The sequence below is a fragment of the Thamnophis sirtalis genome, unplaced genomic scaffold (genome assembly GCF_051295495.1).
Source record: "Thamnophis sirtalis isolate CommonGarterSnake01/CBP01778 unplaced genomic scaffold, rThaSir2_p1.2 scaffold_13, whole genome shotgun sequence".
Classification (NCBI taxonomy): domain Eukaryota; kingdom Metazoa; phylum Chordata; class Lepidosauria; order Squamata; family Natricidae; genus Thamnophis; species Thamnophis sirtalis.
Window position 1 is genome coordinate 8049974 of NW_028261393.1, and position 18744 is coordinate 8068717.

The 18744-nt window shown below is 42.2% G+C and overlaps 2 protein-coding genes across 2 annotated transcripts; one reads left to right on the forward strand and one right to left on the reverse strand.

Moving 5' to 3' along the window:
• Positions 1 to 3442: 3442 nt before the first annotated feature.
• LOC106547307 (chemerin-like receptor 1) lies at positions 3443 to 4546 on the forward strand. Its single transcript, XM_014064433.2, has one exon. It carries the CDS (start codon positions 3470 to 3472, stop codon positions 4484 to 4486), a length of 1017 nt encoding a protein of 338 aa, XP_013919908.2. The 5' UTR covers positions 3443 to 3469; the 3' UTR covers positions 4487 to 4546.
• Positions 4547 to 10310: 5764 nt separating this feature from the next.
• LOC106547316 (chemerin-like receptor 1) lies at positions 10311 to 11411 on the reverse strand. Its single transcript, XM_014064444.2, has one exon. The coding sequence runs from the start codon at positions 11409 to 11411 to the stop codon at positions 10350 to 10352; it is 1062 nt and encodes a 353-aa protein (XP_013919919.2). The 3' UTR covers positions 10311 to 10349.
• Between the last annotated feature and the right edge of the window lie 7333 nt (positions 11412 to 18744).

The window sequence follows — 18744 nt, forward strand, 5'->3', positions numbered from 1 at the left end:
GGAAGTTTGAAATTGCCAAATCTAAAACTATATTATGAAGCAGTAGTTTTATCAGTAATCAGCGATTGGATTAACTCAACAGATGATAGCATACTTAATATCAAAAGGCATGATTTGGTATATGGTTGGCATGCTCACTTGTTATATGACAAGAAGGTGGATAAGAATTTTAAAAGTCATATTTTAAGGAATGCTCTACTGCGGGTCTGGAAAAAATATCAATATAAACTAAATGATAAGATACCTATGTGGGCAATTCCTAGACACGCAATAGAAAACATAAATATAGTACAAAAACAGGATGTAATTTCATACAGACAGCTTCTCACTTTAGAAAGAGGTGTATTACAATTAAAACCCTTGAATGTACTAAAAGAGGAAAAGATAATTCAAACATGGTTTCAGTATGGGCAGTTACAGGCCAGATGGAAAAAAGATCAAAAAATTGGTTTTACGCAAAATGAAGATAATTTATTAAAACAAATTAGGGATCAAAGTCCAATGCATATAAAGAGACTATATAATGCATTAATAGAAATGGATTCGGAAACAGAATTAGTTAAAGACTGTATGATAAAATGAGCACAAAATTTTGAAGAACCAATAATGTTGGATACATTGGAAAAAATATGGGTAAGAAATGTAAAATTCACACAAGCCCAAAATTTGAGAGAAAACTTTTATAAGATGTTTTATAGATGGCATTTAGATCCTAAAAAACTGGCCTGTATGTATCCGAATTTACAACCTAAATGCTGGAGATGTGACTGTCTCGATGCTACATATTACCATATATGGTGGACTTGTAAAAAGGTTAAAGCATTTTGGATAAAAATATGGTGGATTATGCAAAATGTTCTTTAAAAAAAAGGATAAAGTCTACCCCTCAGTTATTCCTGTTAGGTATAATTACTGATTGTACAGTTATAGAGACTAACTTGATTCTGCATTTAATAACCGCAGCAAGACTGTTGGTGGTGCAATACTGGAAGAAGGAAGATTTGCCTACTATTCAAGAATGGACATTAAAAGTAACAAACCTAGCAGAGATGGCTAAAATATCAGCATATCTCAAGGACCACTCAAATGAGAGATATAAATTGGAGTGGAGAAGATGGATTGACTATACTCAAAATAAGTATGGGACTAAGAAACAAGGAATGATATAATCTGTTTAGAGTTAGCCTAGCAAAGACGAGTTAAAGCTCAAATGAAAAATGATACTAACTTTTTTAAAAAGTTTATTTTAGAATATTTTGGTTAAAGATTTATACCCTGTATTGGTTCTGGGAAGTTGGGGGTGGGGGGGGGGAGGTTGGGGGGGGATTGGGGGGGAGGGGAGGGGGAGGGGAGGGGGAGGGAGGTAAACATTTGTAAAAGTTTTTTTTCAAAAATTTTCAATTAAAAAAAAAGAAATGTGAAATTTTGCCTGTGATGAAGCAACAGGAACATCTCCAAGGGGCGGGGGAAAATGAATGATTACTCTCTACTTGCCCCCATCCAGTGTCAGTTCTGTTTTCTGGCTTGTTATCAGAAGATCACATCTCCCAGGAGGAAACGAAGGAACAGGGTACTTCTTTACCTTAAGGTGAGAAATATTTATTTTTACGTGATTTTTATTAAATTTTTTTTTTTAAAGAAAGGAAGATAAAAAGTGAGACATTTCCAGTTTCAGCCATATTATTTTCTTTCCATATTATTCCATCTTAAGCTTAACTTCTTCTTAATACGGAAACAATATCATTATTTGCCCCTTCAAAGTTAGCCAAATTTATCTTTTCATTTCCATCTGTTATTCTATTGTATTATAGGTAGCATATATCCTCAAATTCAATTTTTTTAAATGTAATAAGCATTTCACTTAATTAGTTATCTACAGTTAATAATGTTAATATAGTTCCCTCACATCTCAATTAGCTACATAGCATCAACAATGTTAACACATTTTTATGAAATGATAAAATTGTTTGGCACGTAGACTTATATTGTGTATGGCTCCATAGTGTTTTGCAGCCCTCTCTGGCTGGTTTACAACGTCAGTATAATTTCTCCTCAACAACCTGATCCTCATTTTACCATCAAACTCTGACTTTACTTTGATATAAGTTCTCCAAGTTGCAAAATGTTTACTACGTTCCCTGGACGGGTCATCTTCACCTTCTCCCTTTCCTCTTCGCAGTTCTTAGAGAAGGAAACTTAGAAAGGACCTATTCCTGATGAGTCAAGCTATTAAAAGCGACCCCTGGAAATTGATATATTCAGAGTTGCAATGATTCCTGTCATGTAGCTTTACAATCAAATAGCATTTGTTCACCTGGTTCTGTTTCCTGTCCATTTTACCTGGAGGGATGATAGCTATACGCTTATGTTTGTTCAGCCTCACATGATTTTTTGGCTTTGTGCTTTTTCTTAGCTGTCAGGGGTTTTTTCCCCCTCCCCCCCATTTTTTGTTTGATGCTTTTAATAGACAAGTGATGTTGCAATAACATGACCATTTGGTTTCTGGCATCAGAAAGATTTCTCAACCTGTCTCCTGTTCAGCTCTTTTCTGTACAAAGGGAAATGTAGAAGAGAGCAAACAATGATTTCCTGTCTTGGCTAACACTCCCCCCCCCCCACGTATCCTGCTTTGCCTTCGTCCTGCATTATTTCGTTCTATGACTTGCCTTACCTTGGCAAGGTTGCCCTGGTTGACTTTGGATGTAAAGAAACCAACTAAAGAAGGGATGTCTTGATGTTGAGTAAGAGCCTGAGGAAATCTCTTTGACCAATGGCCATCACATCATTTCCACAAGCAGGAAACGGGAAAGAAGAAGGAAGAAGAAGATGAGGAGGAGGAGGGAGAAAGAGAGCGGGGGGGGGATTGTACATTTATTTATTCATGTGTGCGTATATACATACTTATGTAAGAGAAACAACCTCTTTTCATCTAAGTATTTCTTAAAATCTAAATCAGTTTTCAAAATCTTCCCAAACTCCAACTCTTAGGTATGGCTTGCAATGATAAAGAAAATAGCACGTTGTTATTTTCATAGTGCAGCTTGTCACCTGAGATGGATAGATTCCTCAAAGAATAGCTTTATTGGAAATATCATATTGGCACCTATCTGGTGAAAACCGGCTCTAAGGCCTCCCACCTAATAAAAAGTAAAAAATTTTCTACTTTCTCAAAACAATCAGTCACAATCATGGTGTGGGCTGGCAGCTGGGCAGCATCACTCTGCCTTCCTCCAACCAGGTGTGAGAATGACCTTGGTTCCCAAGAGAAAACATTTTGTTTTGGCTACAGAATCCCTTCTACCTCAAATCCCCACTCCCCATCCCTCGGCTCCAATGTGGCAACACTGAAGCGGTTCAAAATGGCTTTGGTCAGGTCAGCTTCAGGGTTGACACACATCAGCTCAACCATTCCTGTGTCTTTGCTTTTAGGAAAAGGAGCAACGTTCATCCGTCTCTATCAGAAGAAGAAATGAGCAACACCGCTCTGAACGATACTGAGGGTGACTACTATGATTATGACGAGTCAGCCTATCGACTGACAAAAGCAATTCACATTGTCTCCATGGTGATCTACAGCCTTGCATTTGTGCTGGGGGTCCTTGGCAATGGGCTGGTCATCTTCATCATCGGCTTCCGAATGAAGAAGACGGTCAACACGATCTGGTTTCTCAACTTGGCCATTGCGGACTTTGCCTTCACTTTCTTCCTTCCCCTGAGCGTCGCTTATTTAGCCCTGGAATTCCACTGGCCCTTTGGTCAGTTCTTGTGCAAAGCGAACAGCACCGTGGCTTTCCTCAACCTCTATGCCAGTGTTTATATCCTCATGGTCATCAGCATTGACCGTTGCATTTCTGTCCTGTATCCCGTCTGGGCTCAGAATCACCGAAAACCTCGGTGGGCTTCTTTTGTGGCTGTGGGTGTGTGGATCTGGGCCCTGGTGTTGTGTTCTCCAGTCATGTATTTCAGGCAAACAGCACCACATGTACAAGACCCGGAATATATTAACTGCTACAACAATTATGGTAACACCCCAGAGGTTGAAAAAACCAGACATCATGCAATGATAATCTCCCGGTTCATCTTAGCCTTCCTCATTCCCTTCACGGTTATTCTGATCTGCTACGGGGCGATTGTCTTGAAACTGAGACGCAGTCGTTTGTCCCAATCTAACAAACCCTTTCATGTCATCACCGCAGTGATCGTTACTTTTTTTGTCTGCTGGTTCCCTTATCATCTTTTTAGTTTCTTTGAGTTGAGAGGATATTTAGATTTGGTGAGGATCGGTATTCCCTTTGCAACAAGCCTGGCTTTCATCAACAGCTGCCTCAACCCCATTTTGTATGTCTTCATCGGCCAGGATTTCAAAACGAGACTGAGACGGTCCATCCTTTCTGTATTTGAGAATGCTTTCACAGAAGACAACAGCCAGAGCGTAGTAACTAATAAGACTAAATCTTCAGTGGACACCACGTCCCAGGAGGTCTGAATCCTGCTGAGATCTCGGTTCCCAAAACCCTCCCCATTCCAGTTTGTCAAATCAACCCCTTTCGCATTGCTCCATGGCCCCCCCCATCTGCTGAAGATTCCTTGCTTTGAGGTTCTCTGAGGAACATCTGAAGAACCCATCACGAAATCTACTGCATGGATGTAGAAATGGCACCTTTGCAACAGTGGCGAATATCTGTAGCTCGGGTGTAGGATGAGGATGAGAGCTCATTCTCTGAGCTTGTGTTTCAGTTTCTGAACACTTCATTACTAGGCTAAGTAACGTCACCAGCGGAGTTTAATGCATTTCTGTAATCCTCATCTGGTTCCCAATGAAAATACCATGTTTCCCCTTTTTACTATTGTTGTTATTAATATGCTTTATATATAGTCCAAAAATGTTTGTAACCTTCCCTTCGCAGGTAACATTCAATATTCATATCTAATTATTACTTATCATAACAGCTCAACATTGTATACATAACATTTTTGGACTATATATAAAGCATATTGATAACAACAATAATAAAAAAGAACAAAATTAGACACAGCTAAGTTTTAACTAATAGGGGGGAAATGTTATGATATATGAAAATACCATGTTTTCCCCAAAATAAGACCTCCCTGGATAATATTTATTAAAATGATTTATTGGATACATTATATTGGCACAACTGGTGAAAACCAATTCTGAAAGTTCCTGCGGGTTTCACCAGATTAAAAAGTGAAAGTTTCCCCTTCCCCCCAAATCATCAGTCATGTTGTCCAATTGAGGTGCTGGCTGGTTGCTTGGTTACCCCACTCCTCCTCTCCCCAGCCACCTGTTGGAATGACCTTGGTTCCCACAGGAAAACCTTTTGTTTTCACTATAAAACTCCAGCTATGAATTTTCCCCCTCCCTGTCCCTTCTTCTTGCTTGTGGCAAACCTGAAGCCTCCAAGATGGCCTCAGCCAGGTTCACTTCAGGGTTGACACTGTATGTGTGAGTACGCACACACACAGAAACACACACACACACACACACATCTACATGTATTTGAAATTACTTTTACCAGCATCAGAAGTTATAGTTAAATAAAAAAAATTGATAATGATAATAATGTATACAATGTGTAGTGTTATGATAAGCAATATTTGGATATGAATATTGAATGATACCCATGAAGGGAAGATTAGAAAACTTTTTGGATTATATATTAAGGTCAATTTAAAAAAAGAGCTAAATTAGATAGAGTCAAGTTTTGACTATTAGGGGGGAAATGTTATGATATAGGATATAATCAAATAAAGAAGGGATAATGATAAATAGTTTATATATAGGTATGGGTACATCACAAGGAAACTGGATGTAAATTGTAAACAGTGTTTTGAAAAGGAGGATTGGAAAATTTTGTTACTAAATATTATGGATGTTTAGCTAGAATAGGACATAAGGACTCAATACTATTGGAGGATTTTAGAAATAGTAAATGAAATGCCAGTATGTGGTTATGTATTAAATTTTGGTATATTTTATGATGAAGGATGTCTTAACAATGATAGTCAAATAAAACTGGAGGTATGATGATGGTAACATATATAAACATTTGAGTTAAAATACTTGAGTTAATACGAAATATACTTGATGGTGGTGGAAAAGATGCACAAAAGTCTTTTGCAACCAACTGAAGCACTTTCTACAGTATGTAAAGAAAGAAGATTTTATGTGTCATGTTTGTTTTGAAAATTAAAAATAAAAAATTATTTAAAAAAAGAAAGAAAAACTGGCTTTTCCATCACTATATTCTTCCAATAAATCTTTATTTTCAAGAACATATACTGGTGATAATATAGAATCAATGATGACCCACTTTTCAAATTTCCACTTGGTCCAGTTGTACATCATGTTCACTTTAGTTAGTAATAACTAAATGTGTTCTGACCTGACTCCCAAACATGGCAAACCCTTTGTAGTTAAACAAATGTTCCCCTCTATTAGGAGTGCTTAATGCCACGGCAAAAAATCTCTCTCCCTCTCCCGCTCCCTCTCTCTTTCTTTCTCTCTTCATCTCCTCTTTCTCCTGACAGGTCTGTCCGGCAGGGGAGATGAATAGTTGTCTACCACATCTATTCATCTCTGCCCTCTGCCTTTTATCCCCAGAGCTACACAGGGGCTTCGCTAACAGCAGTGGTTCTTTCATCCCAAGGATCGACCCATAGATTTCCAATGCTCTCTTCTCCTCTGCCTTCTGCGCATCTGTGTGTCAAGCACTGGACCAGAGGTGGGTTCCTACCAGTTTGCACCTATTCGGCAGAATTGGTTCGTCAAATCTACCGAACCGGTTAGAAGAGGTCCCACCAGTGGACCCGGAAAGCAGGCCACACCTACAGAAGAGGTTCCAAAAATTTTTGAAACCCACCACTGGTCCTTGGATATGATTATTCTACACTATCATGCTCCTATTTATAAAACTCAGTGCCTCTGTGAAAGGTAAGGATGACTACTGCGTTTGTGGTGCAATCAGAACATTGCGTGTGTTGAAGTTGTTTTAACGCAAACCAAAGATGCCCTTTAAAATACAAGTTTACATCATATTCTTATTCAAGACAGTGCTGTGTGTGAGGCAATTTAAGGTGGTTCTGACAAGTGTCATCGGCATCTTCATATCCGGTCACATGAGCAGCAAGCCACTCCCATCCGGTCACATGGGTGGCAAGCCACTCCCACAAAGGAGGCCACACCCAAAGAGTAGGTTCGAACAATTTTTGAAACCCACCACTGCACTGGACCCAGCTGTCCTCCTCTTCCTCATCAGCCACCTCCAGACCTGGGGGCTGTTGACTCTCCATCTGAGAAGCTCAAGGTTGACTAAACCATCCATCCTTCCGAAGTCGGTAAAATAAGAATCCAGATTATTGGGGGCAATATGCTGACTCTGTAAACTGAAGTGGTATATTATTCTAAGTGTTATTGCTACTATTAAATGCAAGATGGGAAAATCCTTTGAAATATGTAAACAAGATCATTTCACCATCAAAGCACCCTGTCTCTTGAAAGTCCATGCAACCCATGGCTTCACATAACATAAATTTAGCTAACGGCAAATTACTTCGAATAAAGCAAGCAAACACACAGAATTATGTTGCATAATATTTATCAGGAGGAAAAAAAAAATAACCGATCTTTAAATAGTCTTAAATTTCGTAATAGACTAGAAGTCAGACCAGCCGTAAATAAACAGGCAGAAAAGCAATTAGAAAAAGTAATCATGAGCCTATTTTTACCATTCTTTTTCCTAGATGGTGCATAAGATTATCAACGGAAATCAGAATGCACATAATACATATTTTACAACACGTGTTACAAAAATAGCAATATGGATAATAGCAAACTAGGTGTTATAGCAAACTAAATTCGGCTCCCAGAATTTAATGCTTTTGAAAGCTGCTAATTATTGTTGGTTTAGGGCAGTAATGAACCTTTTTTGACTCATGTGCCATAAGTGGGGGGAGTGCAGGGGGGTTGTGCGCAACCCCCCCCCAGCATGCACGCATGCATGTCAGGCATGCCCCCCCATTTTTGAATGCTTTTTTCACCCTCCCCAGGCTCCAGAGACTTTATAGCAGTGGTGGGTTTCAAAAAATTTTCGAACCCACTCTGTGGGTGTGGCCTCCTTTGTGGGAGTGGCTTTCTGGCCATGTGACCTGGTGGTAGTGGCTTGCCGGCCATGTGTTCTCTCTCTCTCTCTCTCTCTCTCTCTCTCTCTCTCTTTCCTTCCTTTTGTCTCTCTGTCCCTTTTTCCTTTTTTTCTTTCATCTCTCTCTCATTTTTTCTTTCTTTCTTTCTTTCTCTCTCTCATTCTTTCTTTCTTTCTTTCTTTCTTCCTTCCTTCCTTTCTTTCTCTTTTTCTTTCTCTTTCTGTGTGAGTCTGTCTGTCTGTCTGTCTGTGTGTGTTTGTGTGTGTGTGTGTGTGTTAGTAGTGGGTTTCAAAAAATTTTGGAGCCTCTTCTGTAGGTGTGGCCTGCTTTCCGGGTCCACTGGTGGAACCTCTTCTAACCAGTTCAGTAGATTTGACGAACCGGTTCTACCGAATAGGTGCGAACTGGTAGGAACCCACCTCTGCTTTATAGGAATCTGGGGAGGGCGAAAACAGAGTCAGCATATTGCCCCCAACAATCTGGATTCTTATTTTACCAACTTTGGAAGGATGATGACTTCTGGGTTGCTCGTATGGTCATTTCTGGCCCTCCAGAGCCTTCAAGGAAGCTAGCAATAGCAATAGTTAGACTTATATACCACTTCATAGGGCTTTCAGCCCTTTCTAAGCGGTTTACAGAGTCAGCATATTGCCCCCAACAACAATCCGGGTCCTCATTTTACCCACCTCGGAAGGATGGAAGGCTGAGTCAACCTTGAGCCTAGTGGGATTTGAACAGCCGAACTGCTGAACTGCAGTCAGGTGAAGTAGCCTGCAGTGCTGCGCCACCTCGGCTCTGATGAAGCTCCTGAAGCCTCCGGAGGGTCTCCGGTGGGGAGCTGTTTTCGCCCTCCCCAGGCTCCTATAAAGCTTCTGGAGCCTGGGGAGGACGAAAAATGGCTTTAAAAAAGGCTGAACTCAGTTTGCCAGCGTGCACATGCGCACTAGCCAGCTGACAGGGCAACGCCTAGCGTGACAGGTTCGGCATCCCGGGTTTAGGGTATAACCCTGGGAATAATAAGCCAATATATCTGGAGGCCAAAGGCTGTAGAAGGCTGTAATAAACAGTGGGGAAGAGTAAACATTAGAAAGTTTGAGAAATAACAAATTTGTTGAAATGGATACAGAGAGTTCTGTTGAAAAGTGAATGCCACCACTGAAAAGACCTTGTTTCAGAAATATCCATTGAACTCATCCAAGAATTTATTTGCAAAATGTGGATTTGCTGGGGGAGGGGGGGGGGAGCATGTTACTCAGAACACAGATGGGTCCCAGATGACACTTTGTACATGTGTCAAAGTGTGCTCACATAATCTGCTTAATCTGGTTCCTGAATTAACCCAGGTTCTGGTATTAACCAAGCGATTGAATTCAGTCAGCACAACCAGCCACCTCATAATTTGGTTAGGAGCCAGATCCTAACCAAATTTAATCCTGGCCAAGTTCAGTATTGTTCTGCAATTGTGTTCTCCTTGGTCATTACTTGGTTCAGCTAACTGGATTGTTTGAAGGAAGTCATAAGAATCTATGGAGATTCTCACTCATCCAAGTCATGGCTGCCCCAACGGTGCTTTTTCAAAAGGCAACTGGACTTTGTTGTTCCTTGAAGACGGTTCGCTTCTCATCCAAAAAGCTTCCTCAGTTCTTCAGAACTTCTTGAGTGACAAGCGAAACAGCTTCAAAGAAAGACAAAGCCCAGTTGCCTTTGGAAAAAGCATCTTTGGGAAGCCATCAGAGCTGCTCACACTTCACCAAGCTAATAGCCATGCTAAAGGTGGCAATGAAGATTAAGCTTGATGAGTTCTGACTTTGTGGCCGAGCGCCATTTGGTTAGTTTACAATTTGCTGTGCTATGCGAATCAAGATAACGGGTGACTTCAGGAAGTACACTGTGTGATTACAGCTATGGCCATGTTCTCGGTATAAGAAGAGTACTGTATTTTTCGGACTGTAAGACGCACTGGAGTATAAGACACACCATGATTTTGAAGAGTTAAATTAAAAAAAAAGTTTTTGCACTCTGCAGGCCTCCCAAACCCTCTGCACGTCTTGTTTTTTTTTGCAAAAATGGGGGAAGGGGTTTCAGTAGGCCACAAATGCTGTATTCATTGTATAAGATGCACCAAATTTTCACCATCTTTTTTGGGGGGTGGGGGGAAAGGTGCATCTTATACTCCAAAAAATAACTCACACCATGCTGTATTCCACTATTCCTGAAGTAGAACCAGAATTCCTATTACTTGAAAAAGAGGATGTGGCCCAGTTTTCACTAAAAGCACTTTTGAAAGCTGAGAGGAAGGAACGCCAGCTATTTTTTCTAAAATCCGAACCCACGAAAGCATACAGGAATGGATTGAGGCAGCTGTTGAGACACACCAAACCATTAGCCAATGGCAGCCCAATATCAATGACCATGCTCATTTCGAAGCTCTCATCAACCAAGTTCTCTAGAATGGAGAAGAAGTGGTGAGGGAACCAACAGCAGAAGAATGTTACCACTACCGCCACCATGATCTTGAAGGATCTACCAGACTGACCAAAGAGCTTCCTTCTGAGCTTAAAGACAATGATGCAGTAACAAGCCAAGATGATGTTGAAGGGGATGAAGAACCCAATTACAAATTCAGTCACCACCATGGAAAGATGGGACTGGTGGCTGCTGGCTTCTTCTAAGCCAAAGCTATAGGAGCACTTGACAGAGTTGTCCGTATCATATTCCATGTCCCGGAAGTAGAGATAGGGGGTGCTGAGTGCCAAGGCCATCATCCAGATGAGGCCAACTATTAAGGAAGCCAGCCGAAGCGTGCGATGGTTCAACGACCAAATGGGGCACACTACGGAAACACAACGGTCAACACTGATGGCTGTCAAGAAGAAGACACTGGCAAACATGTTTAGGAAAGACACCACAGTGTCCAGTTTGCAGAATAGCCACCCAAGAGTCCATTCATGGAGGGCAAAATAGAGCAACTCTGAGGACAGAGAAAGGTCATATATGAAATCAGCTAGAGCCAAGTTGAGGTACCACATGGTGGTTACCGTCTTCTTCATTTGGAAACCAGTGAGGAAGATGACAAGGCCGTTGCCGACGGTCCCGAAGAGTAAAGTGGTGCTGTAAATCACCATGGAGACCACGTGCATTGTGCTTGAGGCTTCAATATCCCCATACAAAATCTCAGAATCATTCAAGCTGAAATCATAGGTGTCATTCTCAACATAATCATACAGAACAGAAGTGAAGGATTCCATCCTCCTGAGGTTCAGCCCCTTTTCTTCTTCTGACGCTAAAAGATAAAAAAAAAGATATTTGTTTTGTGTGAGAAGTGAGCAGAGGGAAAGAAGAAAATGGCGCCGGAATTTCTGAGGAAAAATCAGAGTTCCATGGCCTAAAACCCTTTCATATTTCAAAATGAAACTTTGTGGGATCTATGAATTTATTTATTGAATTTCTATAGTCGCCCCTCTTAATGAGTGTCTCATAGGCACTCCTAAAAACATAAAACAATAATGTACAGTAGTAGCCAAAATTATGGAAACCTTTTAGGGGAAAAGTGTATTTTTGAGGTTTGACGGCTAATAACACCACTTTTGGGGGGGAGTTGTACCATAAAATTATATATCAATGGAAAGATAATTTAATCAAGAATGTAAGGCAATACTTTTATGAAGGATTTCCTATTAGAATAGCAGTTATAGGGAAGAAAAGTGAAATGCATAGAAAAAACGAGATGTACAAAAATTGTCACCATAGAAAAAACAAGATACACAAAAATTATCACCACTTCAGTTAATACTTAGTTGGGTGACCTTTAGCATGAATTACCACGGAGTGAACCAAGTCTTTTTATTCTGCAGCTGTTATAATGTGAAACCAAGATCGAAAGATTGCTTCTACTAACTGGCTTTTATTGCTGGATTGCTTCTGACCTATACCTTTTCATACAATACAGATAATTGAACAAACTTTGTTGCATTACATTCTTGATTAAACTATCTTTCCATTGATATATAATTTTATGGCACTACTAAAAAAAAAAGTGGTGTTATTAGTCGTCAAACCTCAAAAATACACTTCTCCCCCCCCCCCCAAATTTTTTGGCCACTACTGTAATGAAAACAATGCAGAATCGATATATATGGTTGGCAAGTAAAACTATTGCCATAGATATTAATATAACCAAGAAACGGGGCTCTTGAAAGACTTGGTGCTCAGATTAGGGCATATTTAATTTCTTGGATGTTTCTGAGACGATATTTATTCCTGCACAGACTAATTAATGTAGTGTAGGACTCAGTGACTATGTCTTTAAAGCATTTAGACCCGAGGTATTCAAACCCAAGAACTTTCTTCTGGTGAGTTCAAACAGTAGACCCCCCCCACACACAAGTGTTCTTGGTGTTCGGGATAGTAGCATAGTTCCAAATTTGAACAGATTCATTTGGGGGGGGGGGGCTCAGTTGGTTCACCGTACGAAGCACAGTAGGAAATCATGGCTTCATGAATAACGGAATAACAAGCTGGAAGGGACCTTGGAGGTCTTCTAATCCAATCCCCTGCTCAAGCAGGAGACTCTATACCCATGATGGTGAACCTATGGCTCCTGTGCCAGAGGTGGCATGCAGAGGCCTCTCTCTGAGCATGCCAGCCATTGCCCCAGCTGAGTTCCACCATGCAGGCACGCGTGCCTCCCACTGAACAGCTGGTCTTCTGGCCTCTGCCACACATGTGCTGGGGATGCATGTGCCTGTGTGTGTGGGGGGGGGCGCACACACATCCGTGGGCTGGGGCACATGTGGGGGGACCACACGTGCATTTGCATTTTTGGGGGTTAAGGCATGCTTGTGTGCATTTGTGCACACAATTTGGGAACTCAGTCCGGAGAAGGTTAGCTATCACTCCTCTATATCATTATAGACAAATGGCTATCCAGTCTCTTCTTAAAAGCCTGCAGTGTTGGGGCATTCACAACTTCTGGAGGCAAGTTGTTCCACTGGTTAATTGTTCTCACTGTCAGGAAATGACTCCCTTAATTCTAAGTTGCTTCTCTCCTTGATTAGTTTCCACCCGTTGCTTCTTGTCCTGCCTTCAGGTGCTTTGGAGAATAGCTTGACTCCCTCTTCTTTTGTGGCAGCCCCTGAGATATTGGAAGACTGCTATCATGTCTCCCCTGGTCCTTCTCTTCACTAGACTAGGCATACCCAGTTCCTGCAACCGTTCTTCATATGTTTTGGCCTCCAGTCCCCTAATCGCTTTTGTGGCTCTTCTCTGCCCTCTTTCCAGAGTCTCCACATCTTCTTTTATAATACGGTGACCAAAACTGGATGCAATATATGAGGATTACATCGCTTGCTGAGCCATCAACCATGGCTCAGTAACAACATCAACGCCCTTCCCGTCAAGCACAAGGTTCCCAACCAAACTCATCACCTTAGATTCATGGTGCGTGAATCAGATTTTATATATATATATTTTTTTAAAAATCATGATCGAGGCTACTCACCCTCTTTCAGGTTCTAAGAATCTTGGCAACCCCTGACTGTCAGTGCATAGTTAGATACTTGCAAAAAGTTTCCATCTAGTTTCTGCAAGTCTTGGCTATCATTCTTATCTATCTTGTCTGCCACAGCGGGGGCTTGGCCCTATCACATAACGGCTCTGAAGATCAGAGTCTTTCTCGGTCTGGTGAGAACTGGATTTTCTCTGAATTGAAGGGGGAAAGTCAGGGGACAAACAGACTCTATGGGTAGCCCTCGACTTAGGACTGCCATTGAGCCCAGAATTTATGGAGCTCAGGGAGATGGTTTTTAAGTGAACTTGGTCCCCGTTTTACCGCCTTTGTTGCTACAGTAGTTAAGCAAATCACTGCCATTGTTAAGTTATTGACTCAGTTGTTAAGTGAATCTGGCGTCCCCATTGACTTGGCTGGTCTGGAGAAAGAAAAAAGAGAAAGAAAGAAAGAAAGAAAGAAAGAAAGAAAGAAGGAAGGAAGAAAGAAAAAGAAAGAAATAAAGATAGACAGAAAGAAAAAGAAAGAAATAAAGATAGATAGAAAGAAAAAGAAAGAAGAAAGAAAAAGATAAAAGAAGGAAGGAAGGAAGAAGAAAGAAGGAAGAAATAAAAAGAAAAAAGATAGATAGAAAGAAAAAGAAAGAAGACAGAAAAAGATAAAAGAAGGAAGGAAGGACAGAAGGAAGGAAGGAAGAAGGAAGAAAGAAAGAAAGAGAAAAAGAAAGAAAGGAAGGAAAAAGAAAGAAGAAAGGAAGAAGGAAAGAAAAAGAAAAAAGAAGGAAGAAAGAAAGAGAAAAAGAAAGGAAGGAAGGAAAAAGAAAGAAATAAGGAAGAAGGAAAGAAAAAGAAAAAAGAAGGAAGGAACGAAGAGAAAAAAGAAGGAAGGAAGGAAGGAAGGAAGGAAGGAAGGAAGGAAGGAAGGAAGGAAGGAAGGAAGGAAGAGATTTTTCCCTTCCTGCAGGAGTGAACAAAGAACGTAAGAGTGAGTTGTGATGGTATGTGAGAATGATCTGAAGGACAGGAGAGACAACTGCAAATGGGACAACCATATTGAAAATGATGTCTCAGCCCACAAAAGGAGGGAGGGCGTGGCATGTATTTCAGAAGGGACCCTCCCTAGTTTTGCAGAGTAAAACTAAAACAGGGGATAATTAATCTCAGTTTTCCAAGAGTCTGTTAATGTAACCTAACCATAAAGATTGAGGTAGTAGAGGTAGTTGAGAAGTTGAGGATGGCCTCCAGGCACGAGTCCAAAAGCTTGGAAGACAAAACCTATGGTCCTGAGGGGGGCGGAGACAGTGGTGGGTTTCAAATTTTTTTATAACCTCTTCTGTAGGTGTGGCCTGCTTTGTGGGAGTGGCTAACTGGCCATGTGACTGGATGGGAGTGGCTTGCCAGCCATGTGACTTGGTGAGAGTTGCTTGCCAGCCATGTGACTGGGTGGGAGTGGCCAATTTGTAAAATGTGGTGAAACTCACTTAACAACGCTCTTGTTTAGCAACCAAAATGTCGGCTCAGGAACTCTGGCGTTGAAGCGTGCAAGTCTTAAAGCTGTCAAGTTACAAGACCCTTGCACCCCTAATCCTTTAGAAAAAAAACCCCAGGGGTGTTCAAACTTGACAGCTTTAAGACTTGTGGACTTCAACTCCCAGAATTCCTCCTCTCGCTCTTCATCTTGATGATGTGCAGACGGACAGGGGGGAGGGAGCTGGAACCGGTTCTAAACGGCACTAAACCTCTATAGAAGAGGTTAGAACTGGCAGGAACCCACCCCAGGGGGCGGGGGGGCACACCTACCCCGATTGGATCCTGCAGAGCTAATATTCCCTACTTCTGTGTCTTGTTTGGACTGCCTTGAAGAGCCAAAAGCAATGTAAGAAAACAGACTCTAACACTCAAGCAGTTGCAACATGGGGGGGGGGGGGTGTCCAAGTGTAAAAATGAAATCTATATACGTATATACCATTGTTGCAAGAGAGGTTGGTTTCAGAGAGGCCTCCAGTCCTGAGAGATGATGATTGTGTCCTCTACGTTTCCTGCCATCATGAGTCATGTCAGCACCGCATCTCCCCCCTGCCTGCCGTGATATTTTGATGCACAGTTTGCCCTCTTTCCATCTGTTCAACACATCAGGATCCCCAATCTTTCTAGTCACTGAAGTGTCACATGAAATGAGACTGTTGAAGATTATCTTGATCTCCTATAGGTCTCCCTCCCTCTCCGTCTCTGCCTCTCTCTGCCTGTCTGTCTCTCTGTTTCTCTTTACCTCTGTCTGTCTATCTGTCTCTCTCTCTGTGTGTTTATCTGCTCTTCTCTCTCCGTTTATCTGTCTGTCTCTCTATGTCTGTCTCTTTCTCTCTGTCTCTCTCTCTGTGTCTCTCTGCCTGTCTGCCTCTCTGTTTCTCTTTGCCTCTGTCTATCTGTCTCTCTCTCTCTCTGTGTGTTTATCTGCTCTTCTCTCTCCGTTTATCTGTCTGTCTCTCTATGTCTGTCTCTTTCTCTCTGTCTCTGTCTCTCTCTGTGTCTCTCTCTGTGTGTGTCTCTCTGCCTGTCTGTCTCTCTGTTTCTCTTTGCCTCTCTCTGTGTGTGTTTATCTGCTCTTCGCTCTCCGTTTATCTGTCTGTCTCTCTCTGTCTGCCTCTCTATCTGCCTCTCTCCTTCTCTCTCTTTCTCTCTGCCTCTCTCTGCCTTTTCTGCCCAGTTCTGGGGTTGAAATTGAGATTGAGAAGAATGATGAAGGTCAGATCAGGAGTGGAGAGATCCAGATACAAGTCCATCATTGGCCCCCAAAACTGAAAGGCTGATTTTAGGCCAGTCATTCAACCGTTCAACATAATAACCATTCAAAGTTACAACAGACTTTCCCCAGGCTACGTACGATCTAGATTTGAAGTTATGATGACCATTCCTCCACCAAATCACATTTGGGGTGCCCATGGGTACAGCTTTTTGCCACATCCCATGGTCATGTGACCACCATTTACAATGCTTTTTTTGGCCAGAAAATGTTTTTGCTTCCAGTTTTCAGCAAAAAAAATCCCACTTTTTGCAGACAACGAATTTGCTTAAGGACCACGACATTGCTTTTGTGACCATTGTGTTCACTTAACAACCGTTACCCCAAAGGTCATGAAAATCAAGTACGGTCATGAGATGGCTTAACGATGAGATGACTTATAGCCATAACCCCAGTCTCGATTACAGTCATAAGCAGGGGTGGGTTCCTGCCAGTTCTAACCTCTTCTATAGAAGAGGTTCCACAAATTTATAATGCCGTTTAGAACCGGTTCCAGCTCCCTCCCCTGCCCGTCCCCACATCATCAAGATGAAGAGCGAGAGGAGGAATTCTGGGAGTTGAAGTCCACAAGTCTTAAAGCTTTCAAGTTTGAACACCCCTGGGATTTTTTTTCCTAAAGGGATAGGGGTGCAAGGGTCTTGTAACTTGACAGCTTTAAGACTTGCCTGCTTCAAATGCCAGAGTTTCTGACCCAACATTTTGGTTGCTAAGCAAGAGCGTTTTACAAGTTGGCCACTCCCACCCGGTCACATGGTCAGCAAGCCACTCCTACAAAGCAGGCCACACCTACAGAAGAGGTTCTTAAAAAATTTGAAACCCACCACTGGTCATATGCCACGGGTCACCTATAAGGGGCTCCTTCATGCCATGCCCTCTGATCCAAAGGGGGGGGGGACACCCAGCCAGGAAGGACATGGCCCCCATCCCACCTTCCTTTGCACATTAAGCAAAAATCAGAAGGTACCCGTAGACATTTGAAAAGCCTCCCTCCCTCCAAATTCAAGGAGACACTTTTCATCCTCCTTGCTTCAGGCTCAATATTCTTGCACATCAATCCGTCTGGAAGTGAGGGGACTCAGGAAGAAGTAACTCCCCCTCCCCATAAAAAGATGAGAATGGCACGCCTCATTTGCCTCCCATCCCTAAAGCAGCTAAACTCAGCAGGGAATGATAGCCAGCGTCAGCGTAATGGTCTCCCTGATTGAGAAAGGACACCGTCCCAGCGTTATTCCAAGAAAATAAAGCCGACAAAGAGAAGTCGCATGCTCTGAAAAATCTTTTTTGCAAGAGTTGATGAAGCCAGAAGCCCACGAAGCTGTGACTTCAACATCACCGGCCCGATTGATGGGCGCTGGCGCCATTTCTTCTGCCGTGGGTGTGATGGACTTTGATCAGCCACGACAACAGCCCATCCTGGCTGAAATTTGTTATGCGGCTCAATTCCTAATTGGGCAGATTAACAAACTCCCGCACTTTGTGCCTCTTTCCAAAGGCCGCTGGCAGTCCGAGTGTCTGGATATCTCTCCTCTGACGTCTGCTTGATGATCGAAACGTATCCTGGGCTGTTTGTCTGCAAAGAAGTCGTTTTTCAGAAGCGACGGTTTTCTTCCTACCATCAACAGATTTTTATCTGTGACTTGCACCACTGACGCATCACTCTCTTGGTCTCCTTTTTTTTTGTGCACGGGGTTTTGAAATGATTGCATTCTCTTATAATCATCTGAAGTAAGGGAAGAAATCCTATCTCTCAAAAAGTTCCCAACTCCCATTACTGGTGGGGAAATATATTTTATGCTCTCTCTGTCTCTCTGTGTCTGTCTCTCTGTCTCTCTCTGCCTCTCCCTCTGTGTCTCTGTCTTTCTCTGTGTTTGTCTCTCTGTCTCTCTCTGCCACTCCCTCTCTGCCTCTCCCTCTCTGTCTCTATCTCTGTCTCTGCCTCTTTCTCTGTCTCTCTGTCTCTCTCTGCCTCTCCCTCTGTGTCTCTGTCTTTCTCTGTGTTTGTCTCTCTGTCTCTCTCTGCCACTCCCTCTCTGCCTCTCCCTCTCCCTCTCTGTCTCTCTCTGTGTCTTTCTCTGTGTTTGTCTCTCTGTCTCTCTCTGCCACTCCCTCTCTGCCTCTCCCTCTCTGTCTCTGTCTCTGTCTCTGCCTCTTTCTCTGTCTCTGTCTCTCTGTCTCTCTCTGCCTCTCCCTCTGTGTCTCTGTCTTTCTCTGTGTTTGTCTCTCTGTCTCTCTCTGCCACTCCCTCTCTGCCTCTCCCTCTCTGTCTCTGTCTCTGT